Here is a 25,481-nt window from a genome sequence, read left to right as displayed (position 1 = left end):
TAAATGGATAAACATAAAATAATCAAATGTAAATGTTTTTTGTAGGTATTTTTGAACTGACGTCTTTCATTGAATACCAAGATTGGTAAGATCATGGATATGTATGCCAGGGCTCAGGGCAATCGCATGAAGTCCAGAATATCTGTTGAAAAGGTAATTATCTGCATTTAAATAAAAAAAAAAGTATTTCAGAGCTTTTCGATCTAGTAATGAACCAAGTAAACTGGTTTATTTAGGTTTTTTGAGTGTGGGGATTTTTTTTACTAAGTTTTAATTTTGGCTGTCTGCCATTTCAAGGAGGCAAAGAAATTGCTTTTGCTTTACACTTCGGCATATTTAGTGTAATTGAACTGGGAGGCAGCATAATTTAAGGAAAGGGTGCACGCTTTTGTCTTTCAGGGTGATGTGATAAAATCGTGATGTGTGAATTTCCTAGAATTTGCCTTGTTTATTGGAGTATATCTTTTATTTTAGAGCAGATTTTTTGAGTTTGTTTTATGTAATAAATGAATATATGATGATATAGCCTTCATTGAATTCTGTGAAGCCTGTGTAAGGGCTTACTTGTAATATCTTTATTTTTAGATCTTGATGTCTTGTCTGGTTTACCGTTGTGTTTACATGAACATTTAGGAAGTGCCTTTGTGAAAAAGAAAATATGTCTACCACTTATGAAGGATATTAGTGGGGATTTCTAATATTAAATTAAGTTTATGTATCCTTTTAAATTTTGTGAATTTAACTTGGAGAACATAAATACTGTTCCTAAAATTTTCTTGCAACTTCTATAAGCACTTAATGAAATTAAAGTTGCAGTTTATCCTGAAGGAACAAATTTATATATCTAACCATGTTTCTCTAGGTAGTTGAACACAGATGAGTAATTTTCTAGGTCTTTCTTGATTATTAATAACTTCCTTATTTGCAAGTTGCTGCAACAGTAAGAGGAGAAACTGATCAAGGAAGCATCTTATCATGTGAAAATTGCATTATTTTGTTTCATAAGCAGATTTTGTTGTTTTAAGGAAACAGTGTCTATGGTACATGCCATGTTTGAAGGCAGAGGAAAGTGTTATGAGACAGCCAGGCAGGCAGTCAGTTGTTCCAGGTCCTAACATGGAGTGTTACCTGCCATATATTAAGCAGTTTGTAATTATGGATGATAATTCTTCACTTTAAGACACATGGTATAAAACCTTGTATTTTTACTTTCCAGCTCAGATAGAGATCTTCCACTACAGTCAAGTAATTTTGCATCCTTAACATGAACATAAACTTACTTTTAAAGGACTTTTAAAATCTGCCCTTTATTTGTTTTTCTGTTTCAATTTACTAAACAAAACAAACACCCCCCCGCTCCACCAGGTTTTTAGACCTTACAGAAACAACTTTCTAATAATGACAGTGACCAGTGATTCCTCATTGATTCTAATAGTTGCTTAAAATATTACCTCTGTGAACTGCTCCATTAATTGCTATTAAGCATTCTGAACTCTGTGGTTCTAGAAACATGAATTTAACCCTTCTTGCAGAATTCTGCATTTTTCTACAGCCAGACTTCATTGTTTTGATCTGTGGCTGTCTCCTCTGAATGTTTACCTGTGAGGAGTCTACTTAGGTTATGAGGTGGAACTTTCATTCTCATAGAACCAGGCAGTAGGGTGGTCAGAATTGTATTGTGTTTCACTTTCTGTTGATTTACAGAAGATTGCAGTCTGATTCCTGTCCTTTTCATAATACTTTGTCACAGCTAACAGGAATTGTTGCAGTAGTAGCTCTTGAAAGTCAGTGCACAGTTACAGCATGCATATTTAAAGCCTGAGTTTCTATTTTTACAAAATTACCTTAAAATATTCAATCCATTTTAATCTTGCAGTTGGTGAAATCAAGAAGAGCTGCTTTGTGACTTAAGAGCAGAGTAAGCATGACTGTCCAGCACTGCACTTTGTTTCTCTAGATACTGTGGCATCTTGCAGGTTGTTTGAAATATTAGAAAACCGTTGTTTTTTAAAACATTTCATGAGACCAAATACGTCCTCCAATGTACTGTGATGGATCCTTAGATAATGACTTCCTGGTTTGCTGGAATGAAGAGACAATGCAGATCTTTGAATTGCTCAGCTGAGCTAGAGGTGTGACAAGGGTTTCCACTGTTCATGTCTGAGCAGCCTGACAATATTTGTGGTTTTCCCCTGGCACAACTTAGCAAATTTGAAGTCTGTGCTTGTGAATGAAATGGGGTTTCTTGCAAGACACGACTTTTGAATTTCTGTGAGGAAGGAGTACCAAGTCCTACAGGCCTACCAAGTAGCGCTTTATAGATTGCTTGGGTGTCTTTTGCCCATATGTTGATGTACATTGGAAGTAGTTGTACTGTTTATAAAAACAAGTTACATCCTTTTGTTGAAGATGACCCCTTGTCCTTACCTAAACTGAGCTGATAGTCTTGGGAACTTGTTAGATTTTAGTTTTTAATGTACTTGCATCTCCTAGTTCGGGATTGTGAGAGAACTCGCATCATTGTCTGTTGCATAGGAGGATTTCTCTGAAATTGACTCCAGTCCTCTGCTGTCACAAGCACAATTTTGCTAAGGATAAGAATATGAAGAAGTTACTAATTATAGCCTCTCAGTTAATGAGGGGTTTAAAACACCTCCCCCAAACCTACTGCTGGTTTTATCTTTTTAAGCCACACTGCACTAATAACTAAGACTTAAGAATTTCATGCAGAAGCTACTCACAGCAAATTTGTACCTGTTTGTTCCTCAATATCCTTATTCTTCTACTTAAATGATTTCTTTTGCTGATGTTCACCCTTCTTATTTTTTGACAATTGGTGATCTGTCCTCTGTTAGCCTTGGTTTTTGGAAACTGTAAACTGAGGTTTTAGTCTGCTTTTGTATGAAAGCCTCTTCATTCCAGTGATTATCCTTCATAGTCCTACTTTCTGTGCTTGTTGTGAGTTAATCTTCTTTTTATATGTGGGTAATACTGTATGTGCAATTACACAGGATGTCCTTCTGAGTGACTCTGATGTCAGTTCTTTCACTAAAGGATGCATGTTTGCTATTTTCAGTGCAGTATCATATTGACTATTCATTCGTTGCTATGCCATGATCAAGAAGTCAGCTCAGGTCTTTTATTTCCCGGCTTGTGAATTTGCAATTCAATTTTAAAGCTTGCTTTTGGTTTTTAAGGACATAAATTTGTGTTCCTTGTGGTTGTTTTTTAAAACACTCGTGCTTAGCAAGTTCTTCCTGTATGATTTGCTATTCTTTGTCTTAGCTGATGACACCTGCTTACTTCAAATTGTCAATAGTCTTCATCTTATATTTCTTTCCTCATTAAATTTATTAATGATGATGATGCTTGGTATCAGTCTCAAGATAAATTTTGAAGAAGTTGCTTACTGACCTATATCAACTATTCTCAAAACCCCCCCCTTACTATCTCCATCCAGGCAAAGTCTTCATTTCCAAAACCAACTCTTTTAGTTAATTGTCTCTATCTGTTTTTGTTAGCTCTTCATATATTTAAGTGATCCACAGAAGTCCAGATAGATGGGATTTTTTTTCTGTGTATGTAGTGTGCCTGTTAATTTCCATATCATTATTATTTTCACATTCAGAGCTTTTTTATATTCATTAATATGATCTGAAAAACAAATGTCATTTCATTCCTCCTCATTTTAACTATGGATATTTTATCTCTTCAGTTGCATAGTGCCACCATGGGCTACCAGACCTGCATATAGTCTTGTATGCTGGTCCTTCCAGACCTTAGGGAGATGTTTCCACTTGTTTCATCTTTCTTCTTCTCCAACTTCAACTTAAAATTCTCCAAAATGTTGAATTGTCCTTTACCTCAGTAGTTCCTCATACCATGCTCTGGTTCTTACTTACCAATTCTGCCTTTCAGGTGTTAAGCTAGGGAAAGGTACTTGTTTATAAATAAGGTGTGTGTAATAGTTTGTAGCTTTAGAAAAGCCAACTAGAGAATAACAATGATCCCTTCTCAAACTGGAGCACTGTTGGCTTGCAGAAAATTAGCAGGTCATGTCATATGACTTCTTTTCTTTCCCTAATTACTATTTTGAATGTTGTGACTGATTAAATTATTGTAGAAGCTGAAAATGAGACATTTCAACATGTTTGCTTGGCTTCACAAATTAACTTTTGTACAAGATGAATGAAGGAATTACTGGGGAACAGTCTTTGAGCAATAATTGGTATTGCATACACTTGTAAATTTGGAAAATCCAGAGAATCAGAGAAAGGCACTGACAGCATATTTTGGAAAGTACAAAGATGTCATACTAAACTGTGGAAGCAAATTGCAACTAAACAAGGGGGGGTGAGGGAATAGATAAAAGTGGAAATTGGGTGAATGCTTCATTAATTCATTTCAAATGACCCAACAGCTGCCTAACATACTTTTTAAAATAGTTAAGCTGTTAGTTTTCTATAAAAGTTACTGTTTTGACTTCTTTAGTGTCACTTGACCTTGGCTGTCAGTATGGCAGTCTGAGCCTTGTTGGCTAGCAGTCTGAAATGTATTTTGGCAATTTCGAAGATCCTGAAGTTCTGTTTTGCTTTCGTCTGTTGATTCTAGAAGTGCTTTCCTAGTTTTGTGTTGCCATGAGCGCAACCACGGTGACACTGGCCCTGCTCTAATAATTTGGCTTTCAACATAGTAGTATTTGATACTGCTTTTTATACAGAGAAAAAATAAAATCTTTCTTGAGGTTTAACCGTAGTAAGTAAGATCACCTTTTACTATAAAGGGATTGTTTTTGTTGTGGGAGTACCAGAAATGCAAAACATTCTCTGTCTAAATTTGGCTATCTAGCACTTCTGCTATTGTTTGAGAAACTATGCAAATTTGAAATACTTTGTCATAAGTTGGACACACTGATTCCTCATGTCATTTTTAACAGGGCAGTCTTATAGAGAATAATTAACTGGATTAATAATTTTTAACTGTATGATGTTCTTATTTGTGTTCTTAACCTTACAATTTGCTAGAGAAGATGAAAATTTTAAATTAAAAAAAGAAAAGATTGCCGACTTCCTAAAACAATTGAGAGAATATTGTCTTTTTTACAAGCTGGGTGAGCCAGTTTTTGTTGTTCTGTAGTCTTATTTGCCTTCATAATGGTGATTCTTTTGTTCTGCTACGCTTTGTTACACTGGGAGAAAGTCTTGGATTCTTCAGCCTTTTTTAGCCATCCCTGGGTGCTTGCATGTCACCATAAGTGTAATTACAAGAAATATTTACATGGGATTAAGTTTCAGTTGTTTTATATACTTCATAGAATGGGAAAGAGTGTATGTGGATTTTCTTGGGGATTTTTGCTTGTTTGTTTTTTTTCTTCCCCTCTGACTTTTGAAGCCACCTCCATTACTTTTCTTGGCTAAAATTGCTTTTCATCCTATTTAAAGAAAAGCTGAGGGCTTTTCCTTATACAGGCTACAATGCAAGGAGTAGATGGGGTTTGGATTTCTTCTTGGATTCATCTGTTCTTTTTTTCCAAGTCTGTGTGTTCTCATCTTTTCTTTTTGTTTTAAATACAGAATGTCAAACTATTTTTGAATAAAAGTATTGCTTGAAAAAAATGTACCTGCTTCAGCTTCATGTCCTGAAGGAAATTTAAACTTCAAACCTGGTGATTTGTGTAAAAAGTAATTTGAAGTAATAATCAGAGTAGCAAAACTTGTGGGGAGCAGAGAATAGATGGATGGACTATGTCTCTGAAACTAAAAATGCTTTTTTTTCTTAAATTTTTTTTCAGAGTTTTGGTGAAAGTATCCTGCACTCTATGAAGTCACTGCTACACAGCAGGAAAGAGTTATGCAATGTATCAGCAGAAGAATGCTTAAATCAGGAAGAACAAGATAATTTTATTGAGGTTTGCTGTAATATCCCCACTTACATATATTTTGTGGCTATGATAGAAAACAATTTCTCGTGACACAGTATGGAAAGCTGCAGGATAGTAAATAGGAACAATGCTGCAAGTTACTGGACTTAAAATCTGTGCCCCCTATTGTCATTCTTGAATTTAGTCACTGAAGCCTTAAAAAGAGCTGTGACATTTCAAGGTGACATTTCTCTGCTTTGGAGGATTTGTGAAACTAGAAAACCAAGGTGTGTAAAATAGATGACTTGGGTGTACTGCATTTGTGAGCACTGCTGTGATCAAGGTTGTAGGGATTGGTATCCTCACAAAATAGCAGAACACTTTGATTCAGATCTGAAGATAAAAGCTGAAGCCTCAGAATTGCAGATCTAGACTTGTTTTATGTGATTATGGATGGGCTGAAAGCTGGACAGGGTCTGGAAAGAAGAGAAGTAGACCTGACAGAATGTGGGACTATCCAGGTAAATGTCAAGCTATAAGGAGGAATTACTAGAACTGTTTGAGTTACAAGGCTAACAACAACATCTCCAAAGGGAAAAGAAAAAAAATAAAAGCAGTGTGTACCAGGTAACTTGTATTATGGGTTTTACAAGACTTCTAATGAGTAGTTGACAGGCCTGACGAGGAGCTTAGACAAGGAGAGGATGACCTGAAAAGGCCATGCAGAGGAGCTGAGATAGGGAGAATTGAAGCAATGACAATTGAGGAAGTGGTTAGGGGAGACTGATAATTGCATAAGCAGTAGCAAGAGGCAGATTGTGTGACCAGCAGAGATGAGTTAGGATTGCCTGGATAGCACCAGAGGTTTTGTAACTGAATGGGTACAGTCAGAGGTTGTGACTCTAAAACATTTGGGGAGCAGGCAAGAAGCTGAATTTGTGAAAGATGAAAGCTGTGACAGATTAACGTAAGAAGGAAGAGCTATGCAGTGGAGGTGTGAGCAAAGCCTTGTCTTTATTTGATCAGGCAGACCATGCTTTAGAAACTATGAAGGTGTTTTTGTCTTGTAGCAAATACCTGACAAATAGCTGGGAACGTGTTTTATATGCCTGCAGTGATGGTCTCTGTGGAGAAAGAGAGCTGACTATATTTAGTTACCTTATTAGATCAAGCAATTAAGAGCTTCTGGTTGAAATGTAAGAGGGTCAATATCCTGTCACAGAACAGGTATTTTTTTCTTATGAAAATACAGGAAAAGATACTTATATGGAGAATGATGTTAAAAAAACTCAGACTTGAGAAAACCAGACTTTAGGTTTGCCTGTACCATTTCCTTTGTATCCATGGTTTAAGATAGCCTTTGAATACAGTGTCTCATGCGCTTATTTTTAGTTGAAAGAAAGGGCTTGTGTTACTGATGACCTTTTTATTTCCTTGGCCTACTCCCCAGCAACTTTTGAACTGAAATGCTAACTTCAAACATGTTCAAGGTATTAAAAGGTGATTTTTTTTCTGTGAAAACTGGAGTTTGACCACAATAAAGAGATCCAGATTAGCCTTGTCATCGAGGCAAAAATATACAGACTCAGTAGTGGTGTGGTCTTTTTGACAGCTGTCTGCTGACCTCACAGTGTAATATTGCCCTTCATTTGTGTGAAGCTATGACTCCTGCTCACTGCCCTGTCTTGCGCAATGAGTTATCCCATGGGAGAAGATAAGGGTTGGAATCATTATTTTGAGGAAGAGGAAGGGGAATGTAGGAAGACAAAAAAACCCCACCCATTAAAAAACCAAAGCTAAACTGCCAAAAAACCCCAAACAGCAACAAATTCTAGAGCCTCTCAAAATGTTCTTTAAGAGACCTAGTTTTTTTCCCAGGTAGTTTAAATTGTTTGGTATTTTGCCCCTTCTGTGGAGGAATTCAGTTCATATTGTAGGTATTGTACAGATAATAAAATGTAGTGTCCTGCAGATATTGTGCAGATGAATTGTGTAGGAGTTGAAGAGAAGGTTTAGGAGTTGAAGAGAAGGTTTAAGAGTTGAAGAGTAACATTGCTCAAACAGGATTGTGTCACAGTTAACACAGTGAATATGGTACTGGAGAGGTGTAATTTGTCTGGAGCTCTTTGGAATGCTACTGAGGAGCATTGTTTCATTTATGATCTTATCATACATGACATAAGGATAAGTGGATGTAAGCAGGAAAGTATTTACTGGAAGCATGAGATCTTTTTCTGAGACCCCCTGAAATAAACAAGTCAGAATTTTTCATAGTATGATTTCAGTTGAAAATAAAGCTTGGGGTTTCTTTTTTGGTCACACTTCGAAAGAACATATTCAAAGCACAAGTACAGTTCAAAATAGAATTCCGGCCATTTCTTTTTTCTAGCTCTTTAGTTACAGAGAATCTGTGTATGTACAAGCAAGTAGCTGAAGCAGTTAATAATATATCAATATAAACATAGTGATGTTCTTTGGAGTAACTGGAGTAGTTGCTACAAATTTGAGTTATGCCTTAGAAATCAGTATGTTGCATAGTGCTCTGAAAAAATGGAACCCAAGCCATGTAAAACTGAATTTCAAACATTGGTAGAAGTATTTAGTCTGTGTGCTTTATTCCATATCTACAAAAAGGAAGCAAAGTTTATTTTCTGACACCCTTGTTTTGAATGTTTTGAAAATAAATGCCTTGGGATTTTTTTTTATTTTTCAGTATGCAGATGGCCTGTTGATTTGTTGTTAGGGAAATAATAAATGAGAACTAAGGAAGTCTGATGTTTGAAACAAAGTTTGAGTAGTGACTGACTTTCTTGGGCTGTTCATGTTGAATGGTACGAAACACCTGTAGACAGAAGAGAGGGACAGTGTGTGATAAAATATCTCCCTTGTCCACAGGCACAAGAACCTGAGGTAAAACTGATATTTCTGGCATGCTCAAGGTTCCTGAGCCTGGCAAGACTTTTTTTTTTGCTAGGTTGGATATTTTAATTCTTTTATGTTAGGGTTTGTTTACTTGGCGCTGGTATGCAAACATGTGGCTTAAGTAATCCGTTGTGTTTTGGCCTTAGGCTAATCAATTTACATGGCAAATTGCGTAATGTGTTGGCACTATGCTTTATTCAGTATATCCAAATGTATAACAGTTTACCAGCACGGACAGATTTCAGACTGGAACTGTTTTATATGTGCCCAGCCTGAAGCAAGGACAGATGAGCACTGATCTTTGCAAAATCGTCTTTATTTTAACAGATGTAATGAGGCTTGTATGTGTTGCTCTGTATATACCAGCCACTAGAATAATTCCTGTGTAGTGGTTTTTAAATGTTGTATATGCTCTTCGGTCTGATCTGACCTTTCTCAAGTCAAATAGTATAGCATTACCATTCTTTATGTATGACCGTGTGCTACTGTTTGAGCTAGCTGTGCTACCCTAAGGTATGGTTTTTGTGGCAGTAGAATAAAGCTTTAAGTTAAAGTCTGCTGAATTTTTAACTCTTAAATATCTGCAGGAAACAAATCTTTACTGTACTTGACTATATTAATGTATTTATTTTACAGATTACATTTATATGTTTTGCAGAAGAGATGGGTACTGCTTGCTTGCAGGTACAATATATATCTATTTATATTGGAAAATTTCTTCTAACACCTAGTTTTTTAAATGGGGGAAATTTGGTGTTCAAGAAATGAAATAGATGTATCTTGAGTATTTAAAAGCCTAAGTTTCAAATGTCATTGAAAGTTTGAAAATAATTATTTTAGTATGATAATCAGTGTTTTATATGTATTTACAGTATTACCTGGGTCAGTCTTTGTGTTAGGATGGTCTGGAACAAATGCAGTGGAGGGGGATGATTGGTTTGGGGGGGGGGTGGTGTTTGGGTGGGAAGAGGCTTGGTTGATTGTGGTTTTTGTGGGTGCTTTTTTTTTGTTTGGGTGTTGTTGTTAAACACTTGAGTGTATCAGAATTTTGCTGTGTTATCCTTAGTTGAGTTGTGCTTATTAATACGGTGCAGTTTCATATGTGAAACTAAAACTTTACTGAACTGACCACTAGCTGTGAGGGTTTAGGAGTCAGTATTATGGTTATGCCTTAAGATGTTATTCTGGAGATTTAGATAAGGAAATATTATTTTAAAAGGTGGAGCATAGCAAGCTGGGAGGGTTATGATGTGCCATTTTAATAAGTTAAGGGTTTAGTCTTCCTGTGCAATTTACATATCAGTATAATTCATAACTTACATGTTCACAGTAAAATTCCATGTTTCTACTCTGCCCAGATCTTAGTAGATAGAGATTGCTTGTAATAGTTTGCTGATGTTTTAAAATGTAAAACAGAAACTCTGAATCCACTTGTGTTCCATATTAGATCAATGTTGCTAATTCATCAAATTGTAATACTAGACATTTTTTCAAGTATGGGTAAGAACTGTTTGATTGTTTAGAATTAGATGGAATTTAGAGAAAGTTGGACAGAACAGGTTTAAGGAGTTTTGCTTTGACCCATAAGGATCAGTAGTGTTTGGAGGGTTGGGAAAAAAAAGCGTAAATCTTTCATAGGCCTCTTCTGTATTAGATAGATCTAAAGGTTGTCCAAGGTCATGTTAAAGACCATGCTTTTGTAATAGGGAGATAGAACACTGTTCCAATAAAGCACACAAGGAGCATGTGGAGGTCCATTGAGAACCATCATTAGCTGAGGTCAGTGTAGTTGGGTATTTTGTAGGATGTGCAGCTGCTTTTCAGCGCATACAAGATTCTGCTTTATGACTTTTAAGCATTCTTCCAAGTATGGACTGAATTAAATCTTGTTTACACAAGCTTTACATCACAGTTTGAGAGAGTACGTGGGGGATAGAGCAAGAAATAGAGGAAAGAAAAGAAAAACTTCACCAGAATTAGCAGCTGTTAGGATTTAGGGGAGGTATGAGATCAAAACCATTGTCATTTGCATGCTATTTCTTTGACTTTATATTCTCAATGTTTTTTTATTTAAATTTAAATCAGGAGTTGTCAGCTGTTTCTGTCGAGCTTCCAGATGTTCTGAAATCGCTCCAGTTGCGCAAACTAAAAGAAAATGATGCTGTATTTCTAAAAGACATAAAGAAAACCTTGGCAAAACCTTCCATCATGAAACATGAGGTAAAATTTGTGTGTCTCCTTGCATGTCAGAAGCATTACATTTTGCCTCCTAAAGAGCTTAGTCTTATTACACCCTGGCTTGCTTTTGGTTTTGGGCCATCTTAGCCAATTTCTGTTGTTTCATGAAAATAAACTGTGCTGTATTGTTTACAGAAAATAATTAATAAATATTTAATTATGGTGCTGATCCCATGCTTCTGCTAGGCTACAGTCCCTTTCACGGGCAATTTGGAAAGAATATGAAATTTGTCACTGTAACTATCTCTGCTCAGATAGCTTTCATCTTCAGCAGACTTTTTTTGTTGAAACAGGGGTGCCAGAAATTAAGGGTGTGTCTGGTGTTTGTAAAACTCAGTGATCGCTTTTCTTAAAAAAGAAATTATAAATGCTGTTAATGATGTAATTTCCATTATTTTTATTTTTATATTGTTCCCATTATTACCATGCTACTTGTATTCTTTCCAATTACACACATTGCATATAAGATAAAAGGTACCTCGAAGAAACAGATACCCTATAAACTGAAGTATTATACAGCATAAACCTGCTCTGAAATACTGTGTTCCTCCACAAATTTTTAACATGCATTCTTTAATAGATTCTTGGCTACATGTTATCATGGTTGTGTTACATTATTGTAATGATTTATTCAGAATGCAGAAGTTACAAAAATGAGTAAGTCATTCTGGCTATCACTTTACACAAACTGTTGAATTTATTTTCATGTATTGAATATATTTTTAAATTATTTACTCTTCATAAAAATGCATTGAAGGGATCCCTTGAAGATTGCTGTGTTTGTTTTCTTGTTGTTCTCTTTTTCAAGAATCAGCTCCCTGAAGTGTTTTGTGTGATGAGACTGTCTCCTTCATTCCCAAGAATCAAAGTTGACTATATATTTACCTTGCTAAGCAAGTATACCACAGGCATAAGGTATGCTGTGGAAATAAACTCTTCACAAAAACATCAAACAGAGACAACCCATGGAGAAGATGATGACACCAATCAGTCAGTTTCTTCAATTGAGGATGATTTTGTCACTGCTTTTGAACACTTAGATGAAGATGAATCTTCAAAGATACAAAGTGCTGGTAAGTTCTTGCACGCTTTTAGAAATTGGTATTTGAAATTTAGGCTGTTGGGATTTAATAAGAAAGTACATGTAAATAAATTGTAATTTTTTTTACATTAATCATGCTTTGTAAAGGGATATTATGCGATTGAAAAATTAATTTTTTGCTCTTTTCACTACAGTTTACCAACTCATAAACCAAAGATTCTTATCTCAGTGTCAAATGGATATCAAATAAAATCTTGTTCTACTTTGTGTGCTAAAAAATACATTAATTTGTCAGTGATTAAATTTGTATAATAGGATTTAAAGAAAATGGAAGATTGCTTTAATCATGAAAGATAAGCTAGCATTTTGCAACAATAGTAAACCCAGTAGTTGCCATTAAAATCTGTCCAGTTTGCTGTAGTTCTGTGGAAATTCTTGGTTTTGAAGCAATCTCTTTTTACCTTTTTTTTTTTCCTTCAGGTACATGCAGCTTTACTTCTCAAAACCATCGAGATGCTGCTTCACAGACCATCCCTGCTCAAAGTGTAGAAGCTGTTGACTCAAAGATTCTTGTGGGTTCTGCACATCAAAAGTCATCTGCCAGATCTACTTTGATTGATATTTTTGGACTTAAGGAGCTGTCCTCAGTAAAGAATTCAGTTACAACCTCAATTTCTGATCCTTGGATACAAAGGAGTTTCTATAAGCCATATAATCCTTCTGAACAAGGTGTTAATTTTTTACGTAAAACATTGTTTTCTTCCTCTCCAGCTGAATCCTCTGAGTCAGATTGCTCCAGCCCAAGCCCCATCATCTTCTTAGATGAAGAAGGATATCAAAAAAGTTTGAAGGCAAAACTTCAGCTGCCAAAAATTCCAGTAGTAAAAGATGGTATAGAGGATTCAGACTCAGAAGTAAGTGAATTTTTTGATAGTTTTGATCAGTTTGATGAGCTGGAACAAACCTTGGAAAACTCTTGTAAAATTACTAGGAATCCCATCCTAGGGAATCCTGCCCAGAAAAGGAGGACTGCACATGAAAAATTGTCTTCTGCAAGCATTACAATGAATCCTCAGAAATTCAAGTTTGATCGTCCCACTCTCCCAGCCAATGTAAAGAAACCAACTCCTCGTAAGCCAGAATCACCGTACAGCAGCATCTTTGAGGTCCCAGATTCCCCTCGCCCAGTTAAAACATCAGGGGAAGAGAATGGAAGCTTCTTCAGCCCTATTAGAACATCGGCCTTCAGCCCACTAGGGAGCTGCAGTTCTTCTGAATGTTTGTGTCGAATTAATCTTGGTGGAGATGGGACAGGTCCAAGTCACCGTGATGCAGCTTATAGCAGTTACTCAGCATACGCTGACAGCGTTTCATTTGAAATACTGGGTTCTGTTTTATTTTCTGAGTCCTCACCAGAGCAAGTGTGTGTAGAGACTGATTCGAAGCACAAAAGGGTTACTTTGAAAGAGAAGAAGAGGCAGGCTGCAGATCTCAAAATGAAAACTGGTAAGGGACCAGAGAAGCAAGCAAAATCTAAACATAAGTCACTAATGATCAGAGATAGCATTCAAAAATTTGCAACTGAATTGGTTGAAAAAAGTTTTGGCAGTGCATTTAAAGACCTCCAGAAAGGTGTTTCTTCATGCACAAATGCACTTTGCCATTTGGCTGCTAGGTTGACTTCTTCAGTCTTTCAAATGGCTTTTTATGAGATTGGAAGACGTAGAGCAATCTCGCTGAAGGAGCGTGCCATTAATGGCATAGCAAACTTTTTGGTGAGCGAAGCTATAACTGGTGCTTTGAAAGAATTGCGTCAGGTAAAGAAACAAATATTTACCAATACCGTTGCACGGTTTGCAGCTGACCTTGCTGAAGAACTTGTGTTTGAAGGAATCATGGAAGTATGCCAGTTTTCATATCCATCAACACCTACTGCACAGCCCTCATCACTTGATTATGAGAACAAAGTGGTAAGATCCTATGCCCGAGATTTGTCTGAATCTGTCATTCAGGAGGCGTTTATCGAACTATCTCAGGTTGATGTGACCTTCACAACACAAGCAGCCATTAGTGTTTCCATGGACAATATCAAATATGTAAGTGCAGAAAGTATGTTAGAGTCAACACAGACTTCCACAGTTTCTCCTAATTTTAATGATAGAGTAGCACTAAAGCCAATCCAAGACTCCAAGGAGGAATATACAGTACAGCAAGCTCTATTTTGTACCTCTGGTGTTGTGAGTTCAATACCTGTGCCTTTAGCTGGAAGAGCTCTTTGTCAGCAACAGGTTTCCTCTGATGCTTACAAAGCAAAAGCATCCACTGTTCCAAATGCTGATGACAGTATGAAAGTATCGAAAGACTCCACTCATCCATTTTTCACAAGCAGAAAGAGAGAGGAGGAAGTAGCTTCTTTCAGAAATATTTATCTAACTTCAGATCGCAGTCAAAGTACTGAAAGTACTCCATCACTCTTTTGTAACCAGAATGATACCAAACTAACAAATAACAGATCTGGAATGAACAATAATTCAGAATTAACAAGTGGGTCAAAAGGCATTAATACTTTTTCTGGAACTATGGTAGATATGATTGTAAATGAAGCTTATGAAGCCATAACCTCATCTAGAGTAACAAAAGCAGTAGAAGAGTATTCAGATTTTTTAACAAGAAAAGTTATAGATAAAAAAACGTATGTGCAAGGTATTGGTGAAGACTCCCCCAAGAGCATGTTTGCAGACCATTTGGCAAAGTATGTCATAAAACAATCTGTGGAAGAAAGTAAAACTCTGTTATGCAACACCAGTGAGAATTTAACATGTAATGTGAGCTCACAGACTTACAGAGATACCAATCAAAAAGAACAATGTGTGATAAAGAAGCAAGAGGCTGAGAAACAAAGTAATGTTTCTATAATTGTGGAACAACAACAGTTGCCTTCAAATAATCCATGTAAATTTCTTACTCCAACTCATTCTGTTCAGAGTTTTTTAGAATCTAAAGATTGTTGGCAGGGACAAAAAAGAAACAAGTTTTCTTCAAAATCACCACCGCCTTGTTCCACTGTGACTTTTGCTAAGCATGTTCTAGAGGACTGTACTGACACAGGAAGCTGTTCAATAACATGCTTAAACAAGCCTTCCAGAAAAAGTGATACCCAGAAACTATCAGCAGAAGCTTTGAATTACAGGCAGACTGATTGTTTTCTGCATGCAAATAGCTTTTCTTCTGAGATGTTTGGCAGTGAAGGTGCTTTGCAGATGGAAGAAAAATCAAGCCTGAAACTTGGAAATACTTGTCTAATGCCCGATACACCCCCACCGACTCCTTTAGTACCATGTCTAGGTAGTTCTGAAACAAACCTAAGAAAGCTGTCCAAGAAACTCAAGGGAGAATTAGCAAAGGAATTTGCACCTGCAACACCACCTTCTACACCCTACAATCCATCCATTACTGATTTGTCTGGAACTGAACACGACTCTTTGGAAAATGAGGAATTTATGCTGAAACTCATGCGGTCGCTTTCTGAAGAAGTGGAAAGTAGTGAAGATGAAGATCATTCTGAAATGCCTGTTGAGAAAGAGGAGCATTCAGCAAAAACAATTCATTATGCAGATTGCCTAGCTAGCCACATAATTTCAGTAGCGACTGAAATGGCTGCTTCCCATTTAGGTGGTAAAACAAACGAAAGAGAAGCTGGTAGGCAGACTCAGTTAGGTATGCAAAAGAAAATATGCGGATGTACTGCATTTGTAAATATCCCAGAAGAGACATGCAATTCCTTGTGGAATTATGCAGGTGATATGGCGGGAAAAGTCATCAATGAGGCCAAGAAAGTAGTGAAATCAAGGCATTGTAAGCTGTTGAGGTTGAAGCGCGTTAACTGCCAGGTGGATTGCTTTTATTTGAGAAAAGGTGATAAAGATGGCAGTTCAAAAGAATGGTGTGGCCCAATGCGGGACCAGTGGCCTGGGGAGAGAGATTCATCTGTGCTTTCTTTACCACAAGGTTCAGGCACGACAGGTTTGACTTCCAAGTACCCGAGCTGTGAAAGTGTGACTGACGAATACGCAGATCATGTTATCCGGGTTCTGAAAAGAGAAGGAGGTAACGCTGAGCTGTTGGTGGATCAGTACGCCAGCAGACTTGCTTACAGGTCTATCAAATCGGGCTTGCAGCAAGCTGCTAGAAAAACCAAATTCAGATACAGCAGAAAGACATTTCCTGGGCAAAATGCACAGGTAAATGGTAAGCTGGAGCTGATCAAAGCAGAGAATAAAGATGCAGTACAGCAAGTGGAAAGCAGCATTCATCGCTGTGAAGGCCAAACGTTCGAGAGGAGCGCACAGAGAATGGAATGTTCAGAGTTGTTATATTTTTCCGAATCCCTTGCTCACAGTATCACTTGTGATGTCAGGAAGAAACTGAAAATGTCAGGAGCGTGTTTGCCAAAGTCTCTAACAGATTCCTGTCTATATAAAAAGAATGAATTTGATGAAGTCACAGGGAATCTCATTAAAAGAAGGTTTTCTAGGACATTTCTTCCTTTCTCCCCAGATCATAAACTCTATCATAGTACAGGTAATATAAATGAAAATGGCTACAGTGAAGGCATAATTCAAGCTATAGAACAATATGCTAGGAAAGTAGCAGATGATACTCTAGAAATGAGTTTAGAGTCAGCTGTTCTCCATGTGGCTGATAACAGAAAAAATGGGGATAAGCTCTCATATACTGAGAAACTGTCTCCTTTTTCTGGAACTGTCTGTAGATGCTGCAGTATGAAGGAACATCGGTACTGTACAGAAAGTATATCCCATCATCTACCTGCACAAGAATCCTGCGTTCCAGTGCGGCATCTTCTTCATACTGGATTGGGTGATGCCTGTCAAAATTCAAGAGTGTTTCAGCTCGATATTCCCAAAATTCACGTTGACGTAGAACAGAGGACAGTGTTTTCTGACAAGGGGGCTATTGCAGCTGTAGAGAAAGCAGAAAGAGAGCTGAGTTACACAAGTCTGACAGCTGACAGTGGTATTGGACAAGATGGAGTCAGTTTTGCTGGAAGCCTTACTACTGAAATAATGACATCAGCTATGACTAATATTGGTCAGGCAGTTACCACAAGGTAATATTAATTTTCTCTTCTTTGTTGCATTTTGTACCAGAAAAAGGATTGGTAATACAAATATATGCTCAGAAGGAATTTTATTATATTTTTTTAGAAAGATACACTTTATGTTCTGAATATTTTCTTTTTATTCTTCTGTTTTTATTTAAATTACTCAGAACTAGGGGGAAAAAGCTTTTTTCCACCTGTGTGAGCTTGAAACTGAGGATACTATGTATATCAGCACACATATGTTCCAGAAGGTGAATAAGTGGAACTTACTCTTTCAACTTGAAAATAGTACCTACAGTAGTGAATACTAGTCCTTACAGGTTTTGTTGATCTATGAGCGGTGACAAAATCCAGATTTGTTCCCTATTGGTACTTCCTCTTCAACATCTGATGCTGGCCACATGAGCCATTGCTTTGTAGCATGAAAACTTCATTTTTTATTATGGCTGTGTTGTGATATTGTCTTTACTACTGAAAAAAAAAGAAAAAAAAATAACCTGTTGCTTTAAGAAAAAAAAACCTAACTAAACCACACTTTAGTTTATAGAATAGTAGTACAATAACGAAGGAATAATTGACTTTGAAATTCTCGTGTATTTAGCAAAGGGTGACATACTTTAGTAGGCTTATAAATAGGAAATACTTGCTACAATACATTTGTAGCAAACTACTGTTTTCTAAAACAGAGTGTGCTTTGATCAGAGTGAAATCTCTTCAGGTTCAAGAGCAATCCTTTCCATTTTGTTTTTTTAATTTTGAAGTAATACTTATATTCCTTATTTTTTTTTTTTTGGTTGGTTGTTTTGGGTGGTTTTTTTGGTTGGTGGTTTTTTTTTTTTTTTTTTTTTGAGGGGAATTCCTCACACTGGCTTCTTTCCGTGGTGTTTAGAGGGGCACCATGATGAACAATAATATTGATTTTTATATGTTGAGTGGCTAAAGGCCACAGTGGGATTGAACTAAATTTTTCAAGGTTTGATATGAAACACATACATACTAACAGCATAAAAGTGCTATTGGGTAATACGTTGTTGGTCTTTGCACAGCAGGGTTGAGTCCTTACTCAATGTGTGACAAAAAAAAGAAAGTAGTCATGTGGTGATGTTTTTCTATACCTATGGTATCAAAGATGACACTTTGTTTAAAAATTCTAGTTAGAATATGCCAATGACAAAGTGCAGGGTTCAAAGAGATGCTGTTTATTATTAAGTTTGTGGCAAGAAGATGATATTAGAATTTTGCTGTGACAGAATTTATAAATGTTTCTTATATTGTCATCTAGTGTGTGATATGTAATGCATGTGTTTCTTGAGAAACTGCCTTATGTAAAGTAGAGAACTGGTGGTGGTATAACTAAATAAAAATGAGGAAAATGACCTTTTTTATTACCCTGATGGGTTCCAGTTCAGCTACATATTTGTACAAATTCATGCTCACTGGAGCAAAGTGTTAGGAATGATGTAGTTAAGGTTGTCTTTTTAAATAGTGAATGTTACTGTGGCTGCTTGCTATGTGTGAGTAGGATGATAGTTTTTCTTGAACTTCCTACCGCTTCATGTATATATAGATAATCACAGTGTGCACATGAAAGTTAGTTCATAACTGCATGTTCCCATCTTGTAAGTTGTTTTTGGTTTTTTTTTTTTGGTTTTTTTTTTTTTAAATAAGGAGTTCACACTTCTTTAAATGAATTTTTATGAGGGTCTTCTAAAGATTCACTATTATGGGATATGGTTGCTTGATTGGTTTTTGGATAAAAAATCAAACTTACTTCCTGAGGGGAAAAATTCTGTACAAGTCATGCATTGCTACACTTTCTTGAAGGAGAAAACCAGATCTTTTCATGCAGAAAGCTTTTTTTAAAAAATGGAATCCTAATATTTTAGACACCAGTTTATACTTAAGCACTTTGCCTGTAGTAGCAGACCACTTAGCTGCTTGCACTGAAGGCAGGCCAGGGAAAATAGCCAAACTGTCCTATGGTGAGCAAGTTCAGAAATGGTAAGTCTTCTGCTTGAAAAGTGTACCTCAATACACAGTCTGCAAGGCTACGATGCCTTCTGTGCTGTATAGCAAAAAATATTCCAAATGAGAGAATTCTTTGTACCACTCCCTTCGACTTCTGGTGAAAGAATTCCAAATAGCAATCCCTGACCTAAGCCTGTTGTTGTTGCAGTTTCATTTGGTTGCACTATTTCTTGTGTTAAGAATAGGGCACAGATTAAGGGATTCCCCACCTTTTCTTTTCCAATGGAATTTATTGTCTTTGGAATGGTGTTAAATTGCTGTGAATGAACTAACACTGATCAGCATGAAATGCAGTGATGTTTTTGTCTTAAATTTTTGTTTAGCTCTGTTGGAAGAGAAGGATTTCGCTCTGTTGAATCAGTTGTTAGCCAGCAGATGAGTCTTAGTATTGGTGATGATAGCACTGGGAGTTGGTCCAATCTAAGTTTTGAAGATGAACATCCTGATGAGAGCAGCAGTTTTCTTCACCTAAGTGACAGGTAATTGTAAAGATGTTAGTATAGTTAAACAGTTACTTTGGCATCAAATAACTTATCATCAAGTGTATTTCTCCTAGGGTTTGGGGGAGAAGAGATTATTTTTTTCTTCAACGCACAATGACTTTTTTTGTTAAAAATGGCTCTGATATTATGATTTTGTTATCTTACAGAACGCTGTTGGCCATGAATGTTCCTACTCTGTAAAATATGTGGAGTGTGCATTGTCATTGATGCCAGGGAGTCACATCAAGTAAAATTGTGCATATAAACTTTAAGTATTAGCAAAAGGTGTAAGCATTTTAAAAACAACCACCTGGTGTAAGATACAGCTTGAGAGTACAGTTTATAAGTTGTGCTCTAAAATATTAAAACTTAATCCTTGAGAAAGTGTTTTATGTAGATTATTTTTGAAAAGAAGTAATAGTAGCTTGATTTGCATGATGAGCTTTTACAGCTATTTTTGTCTTTTTGGAGACTGGAATTTATAAGCTGCTCTCACTGACATTGGTGGAGTATTTATATACTGCTAACCATGGTCTTGCGGGTGTGTAATATTGGAACTTAACCTGTTCAGGGTAGTAGTGTTTTCTGCAGAGCTTCTCACTGGCCGATTGATAACTAATGAAGATTAGAATGGAAATTCTAAAATCTGCAATGTCTCTGCCTGTTTCCAGGGAGAATTGTATTCAGAGCTGTGGCCCAAGCTTCTATATAAGGAATGTATGAGGAACGAGTAAACTTAGTTTTTTATGATTGATATAACAAATTTCAGCATTTCTGTTGAAGAATAGCAGAAATGGGAGACAGATTTTTTCTTTACTTTGTACTTCCAGCATTGCTGAGATTAAAGAAAGTATGGGAGACATGCTTGCTTAAGTAATGTACAAATAGGTTATTTGGTTCCAATGTGAAACTACTCAAATAAATGTCTGCAATATTTGTCATGTTTTGCTTAACTAAATAATTTAATCTAACCACTACTATAATTTATCACTCATACAGCTTAATAATTTTGTAAAAGAATACATTAACTTAGAGTTATTTTAGTAAAACATTATCTCTTGAACAAGTGAAAATGATGATGAAAATCCAAGTATAAGGAAGAATATTCTCTATATTGGCAGTCACAAATACACAATAAAATATAGGTTAGTTGATAATGGGAAAAAGTATAAAAAAATTTCTGGACCAGTAGTGCCTATGTTGTGTTTATTTATTATTTGTTTATCATTCCCAAAACAGATGTAAATGAAAGAAGGTAATTTATATAACGTGGAAGAAAATCTGTGGCTCATTAGAGGAGGAGTGACCGGAATTAACATGTTACTCATAGAAGGGAGGCCATAATTTGGATAGCAGGGTATTGGTGGAGGAAACAGGCATGTGCAAATTGATCAGGTGGTTTTAAAGAACTAATTGTGGTAAAATTGGTAACACCACCTGTGTTCATTTGTGTTGCTGAGGTTTATCAGGTGGAAGGAAGGATCTCAGGATTTGCCCTGAGTAAAAAATGATACCCAGGGGGAGATCTGTAACAAGACGATATTCGGTAATAACGCCCTGGTTTGGTTTAACCCCAGCTGACAACTAAGCCCCACCCAGCCAGTCAGTCACTCCTCCCAAGGTGTGATGTGGAAGAGAATTGGAAAAGTGAGAACACTCATGGTTTGAGATAAAGACAGTTTAACAGGTAAAGCAAAAGCCATGCACAAGCAAAGCAAAACAAGAAATTAATTCACTGCTTCCTGTGGGCAGCTCCATCAAGATGAAAGTTATTTAGAGAACTTGGTAGTTAGTTATGTAGGAAAGTGCTTGTGTCTTCTGCTTTTCATGCCTAAATCTAGTGACTTAAATTTAGAATTAAAAAGGTCTTAAGCTTTCTCTCTTGTGTAGGTGTAAGCATAGGTGTGGACATAGGCTTTTCATCCACCATCCAGTTTGGGTTATAAGTCAGAGCAGAAGCCTCTTGCTTTTCTTGTTATTCTTCTGCTGGCTCATTGAAGAGCTGCATGAACCATTACAGAGGCATTATAATGCCTTTGTATGCTCATTGCTTGTTTTGTGGTTACAGGAGTTTATTTTAAAGACTGTTAATTACAAAAAGGTCTCATCCCTTTCTCATACCTCATTGTAATCATATGGTTCAATATATATGATTATTTCAGACCAAGACTGATCTCTGTAAAGTGTATTAAGTCTCTTACCTAATCAGAACAGTAGTGTGCAGAGGTTACTCTGTTAGATTGCAAATTCTTTATCTTTTAGTCTGAGAACCAGGGCAGCTTTTACTTCTATTTATGTTCTGCATCTGTAACTTTCAGTGAAAGTGGCTGTGTGAGTGCAAAGTATTGATATCAGTAGGCTATATTAAATTTTTTTATACCTGTAATTTAACCATTTTAAGCCAAATTCGATACTTCATATTGAGTGTGAAAGTCTCACACAGTAGCTTGAGAAATGTTTAGACCAGATTTTCATTTTCTGCAAGTTGGTTTCTTCAAAGCTTCTGCTCTTTGATTTTCTTTTTTCTTGTTTGTGTAACAAGAGAACTCTGAATTTTCTTTGGACATGTAGTCTAAATAAGCAACAGTGTACTGAGTGAAGCACTTGCATCTTCTTAGACTTTTTTTCATGTTATTTGGGTGTGTTTATATTGCAGGATTGCTAACCTGCTGTTACTTCACTGTTTTGAAATTAGGATCCAAGCAGGCATTCTGGAGAGCAAGGGATGCTGATAGGTGATAATGTTACTGGCAAACACTTGGAAGAGATTAGTGTCTGCCTCTTGAAATATTTTCTTCCACCATTTTGCTGTTTGCCTTGTGTGGTATGAGCGGAAAAGAGCTTTAACAGTCACATAAAACTTAGGTGAAGAAAACATTTTCTTGCAGCAGTTGTTCTCTGCAGTTATTCCATGGCTTCTCGTGCCATCTCTAGCAGACAGTGTACTTTCTTGGAGAATGCTAGATATTTGGAAGTCCTGTTCTTGGAAGGCTTCCAGACATGCTCTGGGGGAGGTATGAAGTTGAAGAACAGAGATTTGATCACATGAGTTGCTCAGTCTTGTACGTATTGACAGGCTTAACAAACTGTTATTTATAATGACTAAAATTAACGAGTGTAGGATCATGCTCAGTTTTTCCAGTTCTTTGCATTGGGTTGAATGTAGTCATAGAATAAATGCAGTATTTTTGTAATGGGGAGTAAAATAATCCTTTCAGTATTGCTTTCAACCTCCTTTTTTTTAAAAAGATCAACTTGCAAAACAATATTCAAAATTTAAAAAAAATATATATTTACTGTAGGAATTCCTTCTCATCAGGCTGTTGGAGATTGTTACTGGATTTTTTGGCATGAGATGAAAGGATTTGGTATGTGAAGTTGTCTTCACAATACATAATTTTATTAACTCTTAGCTGTTCCTTAAGTAAATAATACAGATGTAATCCATATTCCTATGAGTAATCCTTTTGAAATTGTTGAGCTTTTGTAAATAATGAGCAATGTGCTTAGACCTGAGGACAGAATTCCTGCTAGCATTGATCTGGAAAATTAATGAGTACAAATTAATAGTTTAACCTGTGTGCTGAAACCTGCTAGTTTTGTATTATTGTGCACATTGCTGCTCTGGATAGCACTGGGAGTCATGTTTGTTCCAGCAAACCTATCTAGAAAGTTTCAGTGCTCTTGCATTAAATGTCTTGACAAAAAAGTTGTAAGGAAAATGAAGGTTCTAGTTTGAGCTATTGTTCTTTTCTAGTTCAGCTGTCTTTTCTTCTTCTCCTGGCAGTAATGGTAACAGCAGTAGCTGGAGCAGTCTTGGTTTAGAAGGGGATATGTATGAGGAGAATTTATCCTTTCCAACATCAGACAGGTTGGTTGAGTTGAGAAATATAAACCAGATGGGTTCCTCATAATTAATGCATGAAATCATCATTTTTGAAAATAAAAATACAGTGCATTTTTTATGCTGATACATTATTCACACTCTTCTCACTTAATCACAATATGATTTTTTCATTAATTAATCCACGCTGAATGATTAAATTTTGCTGTGCTAGAACTGATGAATGTGTTTTGCTTGCAAAAAGGTCCCTTTTTTGCATGTTTTTGCCTGCAGTTTTACAAGTCTTTAGATTTACTTTTTTCATGCAAACTAGAGCTTGCTTCCTACAGGATTTCTTGGTTTTTTCCCTTAGCTTGTGTAAACTTTCAAAATTGCTTAATAATTAGTTTTTATAGACCACTTATGGCTTACCTATAGCTGTTCATATCTGGGACATAAGATGGCTCAACCTTTTCACATGTGAAGCAAAACTATTAAAATCAATAAGTAACACCTTTAACACCTTTCTCTTGTTTCTCTCTTCTCCCTTCTTTTCCTAAGAGCAAATCTTGTGAAGTTGATGATAAGTCTGTTTACAACATGAAATGGTGTGAGAAGCAAAGCTGCTTTTCATGATCACTCCTTAATTCTTTTATGATCTTCCTGTTGTTTAACCTTCATTACAGTCTTAGGATTTACTACCTTTAGTACATATATTGGATTCATATTTTTGTTTTCTTAATTAAAATACAGTGATGGAACAGAAGATAAAGATGAAGATTCCAAGGATCCTGTAGAAGGTAATGTCAGTTCCAGCATATACTTCTGTTCTTGTCCTCTGCACGCTCCATTAGTTATTTTGTTAATTCTTTGCCTTTGTAGTCTGCAAAACAAGATGACAACTCTATTATCCCTATTCATCATAATGAATGTTAGTCAAGTGTCAGAATGTATACTTAGATTAATGCCCTACATAATCCTCTTAATGCACTGAAATTTACAGCCTTTGGGAAGTGCTAGTTACTGATGCTCATATGCATTAATGAATATAAGGTAGGGAACTTTGATCAGCTTGTTGAAAGTGGGAATTTATATGCACAGCTTAACTTTTTTTAACAATATTTGATAAGGAGCCATGGCAATGCATCCGCGAGGCTGCGTTCAACATGCTGAAGAAGTTACTCAAACTGGACACATTGATCGTGGGAGAGAGTAATGAAAAACAATAAAAATCTTGGATTCGATGCATTTGCTATTCTCTTTCTTCTTAGTGAAGTGTGACATGTGGTCTGTCCAGAACCTTGGTACGACTTTGTGGTTTGTAGAAGTTTTCTGTGCTTTGGTTCCAGTCTGATTGATGTGCCAGAGGTTGTTAACTGAAAAAAGCCTGAATACACAGTGCGTGAAGATGGTTTTAAGATGAGCTAACGTTAGAACAAGTTGTAACAGAGCTCTTCTTTGTGTTGGGTATATTTTGAAGATAAGTAAGCATTTCCAGAAACCTCTGCTACTTCCTTACAGAGGTTATTCAGCCTTGTTGCGCATCTTCAAGTAGTTTTGATGTAAGCAGAAAAAGTGTGGGTTTAGGGTTTTTTGGTTTGTTTGGGTTTTTTTCCTCTCCTTTTAAACTCCTGGAAAATGTATGTAAATGACCAACATCTCTTAATTTTATTAAATCAGATGTGACTGTAAGGATATAAGAAAAGAAAACTAAATTATTGAGTATTTTTTCCTCAGAATAATTACAATTAAAATATTTTCTGCTCTGTAGGTTTCATCTGCTTTATCAGTATGTCATTGCTTTCTTTTGGTCTCAACTTAAAAAAGTTCTGGCATCTAAAATATTCAAATTGCTCAACTAGAATAGTGATTGGATTTTTTCTTTACACAGTTTAGATGTCACCTGCTGTCTGTAGTGCAACAGGCTGCTTTATACTGTATTAAGGATTTTCTAGTGAAATTTT

The 25,481-nt window shown here is 36.2% G+C and overlaps 1 protein-coding gene across 4 annotated transcripts in view; it reads left to right on the top strand.

Moving 5' to 3' along the window:
• The window catches only part of AKAP11 (A-kinase anchoring protein 11), a 44,894-nt gene that overhangs the window by 9,124 nt on the left and 10,289 nt on the right, over positions 1–25,481 (top strand). The window contains exons 2-10 of one of the 4 annotated variants that reach the window (XM_039568101.1): positions 46–153; positions 5,792–5,908; positions 9,419–9,466; positions 10,868–11,002; positions 11,829–12,093; positions 12,543–17,190; positions 19,536–19,691; positions 23,482–23,565; positions 24,271–24,317. In XM_039568101.1, the coding sequence (XP_039424035.1) occupies positions 94–153; positions 5,792–5,908; positions 9,419–9,466; positions 10,868–11,002; positions 11,829–12,093; positions 12,543–17,190; positions 19,536–19,691; positions 23,482–23,565; positions 24,271–24,317 (5,560 nt within the window). In that variant the 5' untranslated portion in view covers positions 46–93. Of the gene's footprint in view, positions 1–45; positions 154–5,791; positions 5,909–5,997; positions 6,148–9,418; positions 9,467–10,867; positions 11,003–11,828; positions 12,094–12,542; positions 17,191–19,535; positions 19,692–23,451; positions 23,566–24,270; positions 24,318–25,481 lie in introns of those variants that run through there. The other 3 variants (XM_039568095.1, XM_039568108.1, XM_019289570.3) reach the window with 3 other exon arrangements.

The sequence above is a fragment of the Corvus cornix genome, chromosome 1, assembly GCF_000738735.6.
Source record: "Corvus cornix cornix isolate S_Up_H32 chromosome 1, ASM73873v5, whole genome shotgun sequence".
Lineage (NCBI taxonomy): Eukaryota > Metazoa > Chordata > Aves > Passeriformes > Corvidae > Corvus > Corvus cornix.
This window is presented reverse-complemented; position numbering and strand designations above follow the sequence as displayed.